The 15,181-nt window shown below is 35.8% G+C and overlaps 1 protein-coding gene across 3 annotated transcripts in view; it reads right to left on the bottom strand.

Annotated features, from left to right (window-relative positions):
* Positions 1-14,460, bottom strand: part of LOC127002009 (guanine nucleotide-binding protein subunit alpha homolog) — a 16,697-nt gene extending 2,237 nt beyond the window's left edge. Inside the window, exons 1-8 of one of the 3 annotated variants that reach the window (XM_050867344.1) lie at positions 14,397-14,460; positions 10,697-10,768; positions 10,264-10,410; positions 9,722-9,922; positions 9,362-9,412; positions 8,195-8,412; positions 7,656-7,821; positions 1-6,823 (exon numbers count right to left, since the gene is read on the bottom strand). The exon at positions 1-6,823 is cut by the window's left edge and continues 2,237 nt beyond it. In XM_050867344.1, the coding sequence (XP_050723301.1) occupies positions 6,626-6,823; positions 7,656-7,821; positions 8,195-8,412; positions 9,362-9,412; positions 9,722-9,922; positions 10,264-10,410; positions 10,697-10,768 (1,053 nt within the window). In that variant the 5' untranslated portion in view covers positions 14,397-14,460 and the 3' untranslated portion in view covers positions 1-6,625. Of the gene's footprint in view, positions 6,824-7,655; positions 7,822-8,194; positions 8,413-9,361; positions 9,413-9,721; positions 9,923-10,263; positions 10,411-10,696; positions 10,769-13,902; positions 14,312-14,396 lie in introns of those variants that run through there. The other 2 variants (XM_050867333.1, XM_050867338.1) reach the window with 2 other exon arrangements.
* Between the last annotated feature and the right edge of the window lie 721 nt (positions 14,461-15,181).

Raw genomic sequence — 15,181 nt, 5'->3', positions numbered from 1 at the left:
ACTATTGCTAACAAGATATTAACAAAAATGAAGCTGAGATTAGGTATGGCACTGTGTTGGTAAAAGAAGTAAAATGGGTACAGGAGATTAATCTTTACTGGCGATGAAAATAATGGCTCTTATGGGAATGCAACTACATTCTAGTGTTAATTAGGCTCATGATCAGAGGATAGAGATGGCATATTATTGGAGTATATACCTGACCTTAAGGGAATGTGACTTTACAAGTTGCAAAAACAGTAAATATTTTCAGTCAGTGCATATTAAGAGGTACAAGAATGTAGAAGGCAATAGAATCATTGAGAAGCAAATCTAAGTGAATATTGAATTTGAGAAGGGGGTGCAGCTGCACAATTCAGAAAGTGAATCTTAAAGTTTCTGTGACCTACAGTGCACAATTCTAAATTCAGAAACATGAATAATAATAAGTTCATTCTTCAGAAATTTCTGATATTTGAAAACCCATATTCATTGAACATAAAAGTAAATAAATAATAATAATATGCCAGCCATTGCATGATAAATTATGATTATCTTCAATGAGGAAATTAAGAATAATGATTATTCTGGGAGTGATGCGTGAAGACAATTAATATAACTCCCTCATGTCTTATCCTGAGGTGTGTGCAGTATGTAAAGCTATAAAATCATGTCAGATGACACAGTAGTTATAAATCAAATGTGTAGTTTGTCTCCAGTGATACACATGTCCCTTTATTTGTCTGTTTTTATCTTTATCCTGCATGTTATCAATATTATGCTGGTTTAACTATGAATTAGATAATTTTATTGTGATATTCCTGAGCAATAAATTGTTTTTTTCATCTCACTCCGGCCACTGAGTATAGTGATTTTGTGTTTAAAAAGCCTGATAAGAAGTCAAGGTATACTAGCATTAGGTGAGATGCAGATGTTATAAATAACTTAATGTTCCCTTCTATTATTATATACACAATTCTTGCTTTAAAACATGTTACATGATTCAGTATTGACTGACAAAAGTGAGGAGCATGTGTATGAAAAATGACAAATCCATGTAACCAGCACTACTTTTCTTCACACCAAATTTAACGTAGCCTCTCAAATTTAATGATACACTTCACCTCCACATATTTACCTAATCATGATTAATGATAAAGGTCATCTCCATCTCAATGCTGAGTTACATGCTATAACACTACACTGATATTTTTGCTGCTTAATCCAAATGTTACTAATTTTGTTTTTGTTTGTCAGTAGCACAAACTGTTATTGGGAAGTATTTCTTGCCAAACATTCCCCTGACCACATAAACAGTGGCTTGGAAGCCATTCCACGCATATTTTGTAAGAAAGCCTTCATGATTTATACCAGTGGTTCCCAACCTATGGAATCAGCCCATAAATTGGCCGTGGAAGGCCCATAACTATGAAACCAATATTTTCTTCAATTCGTAGACATAGTGATAAAATGAAAAGAACTAAAATTCCTGCATGAATACTTCCATCCATACTATGCAAAAACAGCTATACTAATAACTTCTGCAGGCTGAACATAAAAAGACAGCATCATATTTCCACTATAAACCATGCACTGAAGCTAATATTACCACAGGAAAGATTCTACTTTCATGAGTCTTTTAAGGACCATAAGTCATCTGTATGAAGGGATCCTTCAAATGTCCATTACATGTCTGTACCTCTGATACCCTCTTTAGTTATGGGAACTTCTCTCATAGGGGTGGCCAAGGCAGGAGCATCTCCAACTTTTCCAGTTCTGGCACTCCCTCTCAATTCCTTGCCAGCCAACTCTTTCTCGAATACTCGCCCACTCTATTGATACAATTTACATGACATCTTTGTTTAAGTGGACTTTGTGTTGGTGGACTGGTGACCAAGTGCATGAATAAACTCAGTATTTTAACCTTATTTCTGATTGACTGTCATGCACGTAATCCTACATACATTTTTCTGAAAATTACGATGCAATACAAGCCTTCACTTATAAGGATAATTTTGAGGTAATCACATGACTAAGCATCTAAAGGTTTGTGTTGCATTAGTACATGAGCTGAGATAATACTTTTCAAGTAGCAGAAAGTTCAATGGGCTGGAATGACCTGAGTTGTTAACACAAGCCAGGCATTGGAAATGATTGGGAACCACTGGTTTAAACCGTTTTTCACTTTGAAGATATTCCACTATCTAATCTATCATCGTAATCACTGAAAATTGCTTATGATTGGTTATAAAAGGTACATACCAGTCTAATTATCAATTAAATCATATATATGTAGCTATTTGACTTGATACAACATTAAACTCTGGTAATGCTTTCATTACTGAACAGTTAATGAAGTTAAAAATTATGATAGAATTTGTGAAAGATGCACCATATCAGGATTCCAGCTTCTGCTTAATGTGTACTTATAATTCTTCTCAACAAGTTGTCTTAACATCATTATTTTCCTAAGATGAAATTGTCAAAATTTATGTAAGCATTACTTTACCAGAAAATTACTGTAGTTGTCTTTTATTAACAAAAAAACAAATATATTTAAATGCAATGAAATATTTAACCTTCATAAAGCTGAATGGATTGAACTGACATTAACTGTATATGTGTGGATGAATGAAGCCAGAATGCATGTATGTGTACATGGGCACTCAAAAGGATGGATGCATGCATACATGAATGAATATGCACATGCATGCATACACAGACGCACACACAAACGCACAACGTAAAACTTTAAATAGGTATCAGATTAAGCTGTACCATTTCACTCTGGATCACAGAATATGGAGATATACATTTTCATCTAAGGGATTCAATCACAAAATGAAGGGATTACAAAGCATAGGTTTAACCTCCTTCTCTTTCCATCTTATGTTGCTATGAACTACGGTGAAATCTGATTTATATGTGATGCATATGAATAATATATAATCTGTAACACCCTGATACTACTTCAACTTGTGAATTTGATAAATATTTGCAGCCACTGTGGTAACATATTTTTGCTTCTGCAAGACTTGTGAAATTAATTAAGACACTGTCAACTATAAAAAAAGATTCCTGGCTCACAAAAAATGTCTAAAGGCTACAGGAAAAATGGAGGAAAGATAAAAAAGGAGTGTTTGCATGAATGAGAGATCAGTGTGCATGCAAAGAAAATGTTGTGAAGTTTAAGTTGGTTATGTAATGCAAACACAAGGTACATTTAAGTAAAAATCTTTGAAAATCAATTTAACAATAATACAAAATAATGTGAAAATGATGTACCCATTAGGTTATTTACCTTGCATGCTTAGTACCTGAGGTAAATAGGGAATTTTAAATAAATTTTGATCATAATGGAGGATTGTCTAGCAATGATTATGCAAATTCCTTTGTCATCAACACTTCCATGGTCATACTGTATATCAACCTAGCTCATAACTTAGAAAGATCATTACTAGCACTTCTAAATTGAATTGATGATTATACTCAGTCACACATGCCTACTTTGGTATGTTGAATGATAAGAATGTTTTATAGTACAACAGATGGTGAGTTTTGTGAGTACCAGATGCATCTACAGCAAAAGTTAATAATTTTATACTAATTTGTAGTAAAGTAGTCATACAGATCATACTTCTTGGAGGTCTTGAGATCTAATAAACAGCAACTAGGGCTGGGATCTTGAAATTCAATTAAACTCACTCAGTGAGCAATGCTATCTTGTGACTATCTTTATATATATATATATATATATATATATATATATATATATATATATATATATATATATATATATATATATATATATATATATATATATATATATATATATATATATATATATATATATATATATATATATATATATATATATATATATATATATATATATATATATATATATATATATATATATATATATATATATCTTGGGTATTTAAGAGGAAATTACCTAATACTTTTTGTAATACAATTTTTTGGAATTTTGGCAATCTGCAAGGACACTCATTTAATGGTTTTGTATAACAATTTTCTCAATCTGAAACAAAACCAATGTTTTCAGTAATTACCCCTCTGAAAGTTGTGATATAACCGTTTGTCTTTTATCACTGATTAGATGATTGCTCTTATTTTTAGAATGTTGTGCCTCTATTAAACATTTGGGTTGAAAATAATGAAGGCCTTGTGCCAGATCAGCATCTTATGGTGACTTTCAGTCTAAATTCATCATTGAACTTTTCATCTTCCCACTGTCAAGCTGCAATCTTTGACAGTGTTTCTTTATTGTGCTCAATTTTTTATGTCATCTGTTCTCTATAATTGATTATTGCATACAGACATTTTCTTTTTTGACTGAATCTGCATCTTTGTGTTTTGGGGAGAATGTATTTCAAAGAAAAGAAAACATCATGTGATGTTAATCCACAATTGGCAGTCACTGGAGGTGCATGTTAAATAATATAACCCCTGGAAAAAAAAGTGGAAACCAATTGAATAACAGTTAAAACAGCAGGTAACATCTGCTAAATTCCTTGGAAATGTCTTCATCCTTTATAAACACATCTTTTCACAGAAAGTCATGCTATTGTGTTTAGAGTTAATTTTATCATAATACACTTTTTAGCTTCCTGTTAAAAATAATAAAGCATGACAGATTGGAGAAGGTTGTGCAAAAAACAAGAAGAAAGCAAAGCCAGTAAAAGTCCACATGTGAGTGATTACATGAGAAGCTTCTTTCAAGTTGTTGTTCCAACCTATATCAATGTTTTCATATATTGCTGAACATTCACAATATGAGACAGATTCATTGAGTAGTTTTTTTACACTGACTTCAAAGATCCCTTGAAATATGTTCTTAACATTGTGAATAACACTTTACATATTGTCACATTTAATTTTATGGATAAACTACCATTCAGATGTGACATGAAGCAACAGCCTTTACGCACAACACATCAGCAGAAACTTGCTCCAACATTGGCTGCATAACATGGTTTGGTTGCCTTGGCTTGACTACTTTCAGCTGTAACATTGCTTAACTCAGAATCTTATGTACTACATATAATTCTAAATGTGTTCCAGCTTAGTAATTTAATAGCTTCTTTTAAGATACCAGCACTGCAGCCCAAGAGAATGCATCTTCTGTATAAAAATGGTCAAGGTATATGCTTCTTTTTCTCAAAATAAGTAGCATCACATGTTCAACTTTTTGATTGAAATGTACCTTATAAAAGAAAAAAAATATCACACCATACAAGTAAAATCAAATCTTCCAATTGGACAAGCAACAAAACTTGAAAAACAAATCCTATAACAACTGTGATTATTGTGCAAGCATGACTTCAAACATAAAATCCAAGATATCTTTAGATTTCAGATGAATGTGTTCATAGTGTGAATATATACTTTGTGTGTATATATATATATATATATATATATATATATATATATATATATATATATATATATATATATATATATATATATATATATATATATATATATATATATATATATATCTATATATATATATATATGGTGTCTTCATATAGCTGAATGTGAGCCACTCTATATGTACAATCAATGAAAATTAATACTATTATATTACATTATATACATTATATTAACTTACTGAGCTGCTGCAACAACTTGGCACCACCAACAGAGTAAAGCAAACTTTCTGCTTCTCTTTAAAGATTTCAAAATGTATAAAGCTTTCAGAATAATCTTACAAAATGTCTATTTATAGTGTTTTGTGCATTTTTGTTCCATGTTACAAGTTTCATTTGTGCGTGTATGCACCTGTAGCCATATGAAGGTGTATGGAAAAAACACTCACAACTTACACAAACGCATGCATGCAGGCACTCTAGTATACACACACACACACACACACACACACACACACACATTGGGACTTCATAAATTCAGCATGCTCAATAGCTTTAGCCTCAAAAATTTCACAAACCAATAAATTTTTTTTTATTTTTGTCATGTGAAAAGTGTTACTTTGGGACCATGTCTGCACCTTTAACTGTTATAACATGACCTACCTCGTACACAATAAGATAAGGCAGATGTGGTGGCCATGCTATAAAATGCATTAAAATGTGTTATAATAACAACAAAAATAAAATTACATGCTTATGGAAAGCAATAAGGCTGGCATAAAGATTCAGTTAACTACAAAGCTTTCACTTAAATCAAAATTTTCTTAATATAAGAATCAGTCTATCATAAAGAATGGAATATATCTGACTTCCAGTATTTCCATCAATAATATGCTGAATTGATGAGGTCCCTCTATAAAGTAATAAATGATAACAAAAGATTGCAGCATGAACTGAGCATTTGCTGAGACACTTTAAATCACTATGGTTTGAGACAAACCTGGAAAAGCAGCTGCATGATATACTATACCACTGTGTCTCGCCTTCATTAGCTATGTAAGAACAGTGATCATATTGAACCTTTGGTGAAATTGTGCAGTTTTCAAAGCCTCACTATAAAATATATTTCCACAGTACAGCTTCCTCTTTCGCATATCACTGTGTCTGGTAAAAAGTAATTAGTTCTTATATTTATATCTATGAGTTGCATTTTTGTATAAACATGTTTTGCCTTCATAAAATACGGCAATGTTTCACTGCAGCATTAGTGTTTCTAGATTTCTTTGAAGTATTGTATCTTTAACAGAATTGAACACAACCTTAATGTTTTCTGTGTCCACGGCTGTTGTGAAGTGATGGAAGAGAGGGCGGCGGGTGTTGTCTCCTCTCCGCTGCTCCACAAATTTGTGCAGAATGAACTGCTGGACACACCTCTCATCATGTGGATTACCCTGTCAAGGCAAGCATTTTACAATAGCTTTGGCTTTTGGAGTCAAATTAACAGACTGCATGCATATATAATCTTTAACATATAGAATAATAATATACTAAAAAAGTTTTATGCATATACTGTGCGTCAAAGAAAATTTTACTATTGTGAAATGAGATACACCAAGGTCTTGTTATATTTGAGAGTTATGCTCTGCAAAAGCAACACAATCTGAAAAAAAAAAAAAAAAAAAAAAAAAAAAAATCCAAAGGGAAAAACAAAGTTCATTTCAAGGCTTACAGCATTCATAACTGTATAGTAACAGCTAACAATGGACATATTCACTGGTTACACTTTGCTCCAAACATCAATGCTATTCTTCTACACTTGTATTATTGAGCAAAGCATACAGGAAGCCATGGAAACAAAACCGTGGAAACTAGAAAAACAATAATGATGGGCTTATGTGGCAACAACAAAGAAAAGACATGTATTAAGGCTTGGCCATGTGAATGTTCAACTTGTAGTAGTCACTAGTGAGGGAGAGCCTTTTTTTTTATTAATGATAAAACCTATGGCATAAATAATTAGGTTAGGTAAAATATAGTATAGCAACTAATCAATAAGGTATCATTCCATCCTGACCCCTTTGTATTCAACAATCCCGAAGCTAAAATGATCAAAGTATGTGTATGTTTCCATCACTTGCTGCGAATGAAAAGCTTAACCCTCAAAATAGCAAAATTTTCTCTTGACAAATACTAAAGCCTGCTGGGAAAATGGTCATAATTAAATCTTACACCAAGTTCAACCCCTCTCATAGATTAAAGGTAAAGTGGACCTTACAAACTCACCACAAAGTCTGTGAAGTAGTGAGCAAGATTGCTTTGCCGTGACCTTATTTTCTGGATGAGCAGGTCTGTCTTGTTGAGGAAGAGAATTATGGAAACATCACGAAAATTGCGATTGTTGACTATGGTCCCAAATATGTTGAGAGATTCTTCTAACCTATTTGTGACCCTGGAGGAAAAAGAATACATGTAATGAAATGATTCAAACTTGAACATATTACCTACAAATTATTGCTAGTTAGAATATTTCAAAGATCAAAACAATGTAACATGCAACTGATATGAAAATCCTGTAAAAGATTTAAATATGACTTCTGATGCTTTGATTTATTTTTGATTGAAAGATTAAGAATGGGCACTAATAATTTTCATATATCACAAATTCCTCAGAAATAAAAATAAAATATAAATTAAGGGTACCATTATGTTGTGCAGCTAGAAATGTTAATGCATGAAAGAAGTTCTAGAGAAAATGCGCAACATTAGAAGTATACATCATTCTCTGTCCCTTACATTAGAGCAGTGCTACCATAACACTTCACCTGTCCTCTAAGAGCCGCTGATCAAATTCTGAAGATGAGGCGAGGAAGATGATGGAGGTGACACTCTCAAAGCACTGAAACCACTTTTGTCTCTGTGTTCTCTGGCCTCCAACATCCACAAAGAGGAAGGGAACATTTTGGATAGGGATAGTAAACTCTGTGATTGCTTTGGTGGCTTTGCGGCAGTGGAGAATATCCTTCTCTATGGGTGCGTACTCCTAGAGGGGAATACAAATCTAGTCAGAGTAAACAAAATATAAAATGTTATAGGGAAACAGCCCAACTGAAAATGCTCTTGACCAAAATAAAAGTCCTTTTATTCTAATAGTATAGGACTAATGTTTATCTGTTAACAGACCCATTAACGCTGCTGTATCTCTCATTACTGAACTCAGTCGCAAACAGCACCTACCACCAAAAAGTGATCACACTAAAGTCCAACCAAATTGTCGAGTATGTTTGGGCGGAGGCTCCCGCGGGTCCATTTCTCCCCTCTGCTCTGCCACACAGTCCCAACACTTATCTCTTCCTCTCATATGTAAGGTAAAGGTAACATATGATAGGAAAAAATAGGTGTTGGGACTGTGTGGCAGAGCAGAGGGGAGAAATGGACCCGCGGGAGCCTCTGCCCAAATGGACTCAACAATTTGGTTGGACTATAATTATGTCTACTTTGCACTATAAATTTAAACCTTAGCTTCTTCCACCTGGTTCTTATGAGCTCATGAGTGAATACTTTTGGGAGTGACACATAGGAGGTACATGTAAGTTACCTCCTTCACATTTGTCATATCTAGTATACAATGAAAGCTTGTTAGTGACAAAATCCTTTGTTAAAAATGTGATGTGAAAAGATAATTAGTACTGGAAAGCAAACTAGGCTGGCAAACTTTATTTTCCAGTATATTCTATGGATATGTGATGCAAACTTGCTGTTCAGATGTTTTCATTCCACATTCAGAGGTGAAATATGACTGTTACAAGCTTGCATTGGCTAGAGAAATATTAGTCCTAAAGTTAGACAAAAGGACTTCCATCATGATGGCAGCTTGTAAACATGCATACAAATTAGTGGCATTGGTATTTATCAAATAATTCAGAAGTTACAGAAATTATTATTTATATCAATGCAAAAGTTTAGTCAGGAATTTAGGGAATTTTCCTTACCAACACTCCTATTCTGTCTAAGGAATCGAAGAAATAGGAAACACTGTCAGTCTGGAAGGGCAAAATATCTAAGATTAATTCTACATCAAGGAAAGGGACACAAAAAGCACTGCAAGAGGACAGTAGTTAACAATATGAATTCTATTGGCAATACTAAATCTACTTTTAATTACCCTAATAGAAATCTATGATTAATCATTATTTAATGCAGTGCTTTTCTTTAGTATACAATTACAAATGATTATGTACACATGGGTGAATATGTGTCTAAAAGCAGACAAAAAAGCAGCTACGTCATGGAGTGTAGCAATGGATTAATAGCAACACAAGAACAGCATCAACACTGAATTGTATACGAACCAACTGATATTCTGCCCTTCTGTTGTATGCTTGTCTTATGCCAGAATCCTTCCAGAGTTCCTTAATGCCAGGGACATATTCCAAAAATGAGTGTCTATCCAAAGGCATGGATCCCATGTACGTCATCAAGTGTTGTCCAATGGGTTCCCGAGACTCGTCCTCCCATGGTATCCGAAGTTTGTCTCTTGCATCCAGTAAAACCTGAGGTAGTAATTTTGATGAAGCAATTGTAACTGATTATAGTGTACATACACAGTACAACCTGGAATTGTTACTGACATATTTTGTAACAATATGTGCAAAATTAAATCAAGGTACTTATGATGCAGGTTAAAACATAGACAAGAAAGAAACGATAAAATTCATGCAGCTTTCTCAAAATGCATGCAACGCTATACACACATCATAATTCTAAAACAATGTAAAAAACAAAAACAAGGATGATGGTGATGGGATATGACAATGACATATTGCTTGTGAGAAACATACTGTTAGGTACCATCATTTACTCCATATTTACCAGAGGCTGCAGTGCATCTTACCTTCATACCCATAACAACATTCTTGTAAATGGTTTCTCTATATTCATCGATCTCCTCGAGTCCAAAGCGATAGCCATGGATGATACGCATTTGCTTGAGGAAGGTTGATTTGCCTGACTCCCCAGCACCCAACAACAGTAGTTTGACCTTACAGGAAAAGTTTCACATTGTATTACACTAGGACTAATGGAGGAAAGAAAATTATGCTAGGTTAGTCAAACAGCCTTGTTTACTGCTTACTGTGTATATATCCATATAAATCAAATTAAAATTTTAGGTCATGTTTAGAGCAATGACTTTCACGTGGATACAGTACTACTTATGTGAGTGCACAAACTGATCACTCATCCATATCATAGCCTTAGAAAAGTCCTGCTGATCTTTAAACCATCATAGAACAAAATAAATGTCATGAAACAATACTTCTACTAACCTGTCTTCTGAGCCTTTCCCTTTCTTTTTGTAGAATTTTATCTATTTCTTGTGATCTTGTGTGTTGATCCATCTGTAGGTATATACAATTTTTTGTTACGGATTATTGATTTCATTAATCAATATTCTTAAGTACATACTATTAAAAAAAAGTGATTCTAGAAAAAATGCCAACATCATTCTGCAATCCAATTAAATCCCAACTTCTAATAGAACTAACCAACACTGCCTACATTACATGCCTACTTAACTGAGCCTTATCCTTTACCAATATATAGATTAGATCAGTGATTCTTAACCTGGGGGGGGCGTGAGCCCTAGGGATAAACTAGGAATTTCTCAAATTATATTTGTTATTCTCTTAACAAGAGCATGGGCTAATATTGAGAAATTTATGAAAAAATGCAAAAGTATTGCCTTAGCTATAGTTTCCTATAGTCTACTTAGGGCTTACCATTTGCTTTAAAATCTGGGAGGAAATTTTATTCATAGATGCAAGGGGGGTATGGAGGGAAGGACCATTTCTTAGAGGGGACGTGGTAGTAAAAAAAAGGTTAAGAACCACTGGATTAGATTATAATATCATAGCAAACTATTAACACACTGGGAAAAAAAAAACACCTAATTCTGCCTGAGGCACACAAATCAATTCTATTGCTCTGAAGTTAATAGCTACACTAGATGATACTGTCTACGAGAACTGACATCCTCACAGATATGACCTTCCTCCCTACATTGCATCATTCCTCATGCAGCTGGACTAACATGCCTTGAGCAGCTAACAAGGTGAGTTAAGAAAAGCTAGGGGATAGTACTTTGGCACAAATTAATTAACAACCTAGCCCTATTTAACAGAAGAAATTATGAGTCAGGACCTAGTCTCAGAATAATAGTTACTGGTATGTAGTCTTAACCTCAAAAATATGTTTTAAGAACCAGATTCTGAATATATTTATTAATGTCCCTACATCACTGAATCACACACAGATAAAGGCACCCACTCTTTGTTAGAAGTTTTCTAAGTAAAGCTAGACAGAAAGGATTCATCAGAACAGTCAACAGTAAACAAAGGCCCCACCAACAACGAGAAATTGAAGAATGGCCACCACCTAATGTAAAGCATACGATGGCAAACCTTTACACTCCTAGGAATGAATGCTTTGTTGTCAGACAGTAATCATGCACTAGGTTACCTGCAGGTTTGGGCTTCTTTGGATTCTTTGAGCAGCTAAACACACACACTGAGCCGTTGTCAGCATTCACATCAATTTAAGCAGGCACACACAAAGGAGGAGATTGTGGAGGCGGGGAGTGTCTATCAAACGAAGGAGAGGCTGGACAAATATAGAAACTGTATACCATAAATAGCTAAATACAAATGCAAACACACACACACAGGCCATTCTCATTCCGTTTACCATTTACTGGTAACGAGGTTTAAGGCCCCGATCTGCTGTCAGGGCAGTGCTCTGCAGGGCCATCACCATTATAACAATGATGTTAGCACCGAAAATTGTCCTCGATCCTCATGTTTGTAATGTCATAGGATTTAGTGAATAAGTGAGTTTTCAGTGCTTTCTTGAAGGTTGCCAGATTGCCACTGCTCTTAACATCCTTGGGTAACTCATTATAGAACTGTGAAGCACTCTTCTCAAATGCTCTGAATCCAGTTCCAGATCGACTCTGGGCTCATAGAGTCTATACTGTTCTGGACTGTGTCTCAGTGACATAGCAGTGTCCAGATGAAAGTCCTGTAATAAATCTCTCATATACCCAGGTTTACCAAGTTGTGTTGATTAATAAGTTGACACATATTTTGTAGACTATTCGTGCCTTAGTGTTCTGAACTGTGTCTCAGTGACATAGCGGTGTCCAGATAAAAGTCCTTAGTAAATCTCTCTTATACCCAATTTTACCAAGTCGTGTTGCTTGAGAAGTCAAGACGTATATTTTGTAGACTATTCGTGCCTTTATTGATAAGCAGTGTAAGTCTATAAGTGCTGGTGTTCTTTTTTATCATCCTTGCTGCTCTGTTCATAAGTTGTAGTTTCCTCAGCAGGTATTTAGGTAGGCCATAATAAAGTGAATTACAGTAATCCAGCTCATTAATTACATGATTATGAACAAGCATCTTCATGGTCTTATCATCTAAGTACTTCTTGACAAATGAAATATTTCTTATATAGTACCCTGTTGTTCTCTCCACCTGATTAATGTATTCTTTCAATGAAAAGAGTACAATTAATTATCACCCCTAAGTCTTTGACTGACTTTTTTACTGTCAGTGTTATCGTTGATCCAAAATAGAGATATCTAGCCTTCTGAGATCATTATTCTTCCCCACAATCAGGCATTTGGTTACCTTTAGTAATTTCCACATCACTCAGAGACAAAATAAAACTGTGTCGTCGGCACAGGTCAAAATCAACTCCATGCTTTCTAAGCAAATGAGTAAATCCAAGAGTATACACACACAATAAGATTGGACCCAGTACACTTCCCTGAGGGGCTCCTCTTTGCATAAGTTTATTAGCAGAAAATGATTTGCCTATTTGCACCCGGTATGTTCCGTTCTCAAGGCAGCTCCTCAGATAACCAAGCGCATCACCCACTATTGCAATGTCTTGCAATCCTGAAGCAACAAACTGTGCTCCACCATGTCAAATGCAGCACTCAAGTCTAACAGAATCAGAACACCACACTTCCCTTCATCCATGAGTACAAGTAAATTGTTCACCACAGAACAGAGTAATTTCTGTTGAGTAGGCTAGTCACCTGTAATCAGACTGATTATCCGGTAAAGCCGGCACCACCTACAGATGCTCATCAGCTGATCTAAAATTACATTCTCAAGTATCTTTGATAAATACGTCAAATTGGATACTGGTCCAAAGGAATTTAAACAGGTCCACACCCCCTTTTGAATTTCTTGTGGAATGATCAATTGACAGGCATTTCGGCTTGGCACCCCAGGCTCCACGCCCCAGGGGGAGGCGTCACGTGCCCCGGGGTGGCCGGGGCGAGGTCAGTGAGGTGTCCTGGGCCGCGGGTCAGCGGGGCGGGCCGCGGCTAAGGCCCCGACATTTACTGAGGCCCAACCCACCCCCTCATAAACCCCTTACCAGCAGCACCAGCGCGGGGGAATGGCGCCCACGGGAAACACTTATGCTTAATACGAGGAAAATCAGTCGTGTTAATGCCCCTCACCTCCTCCGGCGTCCACAGAGCCTTGAGACAACAGGAGCAGCTGAGCACGGAGAGCCGCGCCATGGCCAACACAAACACTGGCCGCGGAGGAGCCAAGTACGGAGCACAGCCTTCAACGCAGTCAACCACCTTATTTTAACCTATTATCACATTGTCACTATTATAACATTATCACTTCTATATTGTTATGAAGCTAATGTCCATCTGTGTAACCTAATTTTGCCTGATTATAACAGAAACACTGGCCGCAAAGGAGTAAAGTACGGATCGAGCCCTTCGTCATCATTTTATCTTTTAACCGTACTCGCATTATCACTTCTATAATGCATAGGAAACTGAAATAAGAAAGATCTGATATAGTTACAAAGTCGATGTCCACCTACGTGCCCTAATTTTGTCTGATTATAACACAAAAAACTGGACATGGATGAACAAATTAAGGATACAAACTTTCACACATTTTCACTTGACACTTATTTCAACCCTACACATACGATCACTTGTATGATGAATGAGAAACTGGACGAAGGGCGATTTGGTATAGTTTTGATGCTACTGTCCACCTGTGTTCATATTGATAGCAGGTAAACTAAAGGCGATATATGCAACCTGCACTTTAAAACCACATCCCTTATGAATCATGCGTGTGATGTAACATAACTGATAAAAGAGCTTTCCCCGAACGCAACAGATAAAGTAACAGGCTTCATACGATTACAACGGGGGAACATGACAAATAATAACTAGGATAACGAATCATAACCTGCTTGGCATTCACTCTACTCTTCCTAGAACTTGAGTCACACGAACGCAACCAAAACGCTTCTTATTCACAGAGCACACAGGATGGAGCTAAACGCCTACGCTAGTGACTATAGATAGGTAAAAATAAGTATGCCTCACCCACCAGAGACAAATAACAAGAAAAAAGAGAGATATGAATCCAACTTTCCTGGCTAATGTGACGCAAGACTCCGCGATAATACCCAGACTTCGAGGAAATAGATCTTGCTGCTTAAGCCGATGTAGTCCTTGCAGAGAGAGAGAGAGAGAGAGAGAGAGAGAGAGAGAGAGAGAGAGAGGGGGGGGGGGGTAGGGAAGGTTCAGTAATCTACTCTCATAAAAGTTTCTCTTGAGGTAAAGTGAGTAAATGAGGTTCGTCGCTCTCTGTCGCGGCTGAGGGATGGGATGTCTTGCCGGGTGTTGAGAGAGAGAGAGAGAGAGAGAGAGAGAGAGAGAGAGAGAGAGAGAGAGAGAGAGAGAGAGAGAGAGAGAGATG

Source organism: Eriocheir sinensis, chromosome 2 (genome assembly GCF_024679095.1).
Source record: "Eriocheir sinensis breed Jianghai 21 chromosome 2, ASM2467909v1, whole genome shotgun sequence".
Taxonomy (NCBI): Eukaryota; Metazoa; Arthropoda; class Malacostraca; order Decapoda; family Varunidae; genus Eriocheir; species Eriocheir sinensis.
Note: the sequence above shows the minus strand (reverse complement) of the source record. Positions and strands in the feature narration are given on the sequence as shown.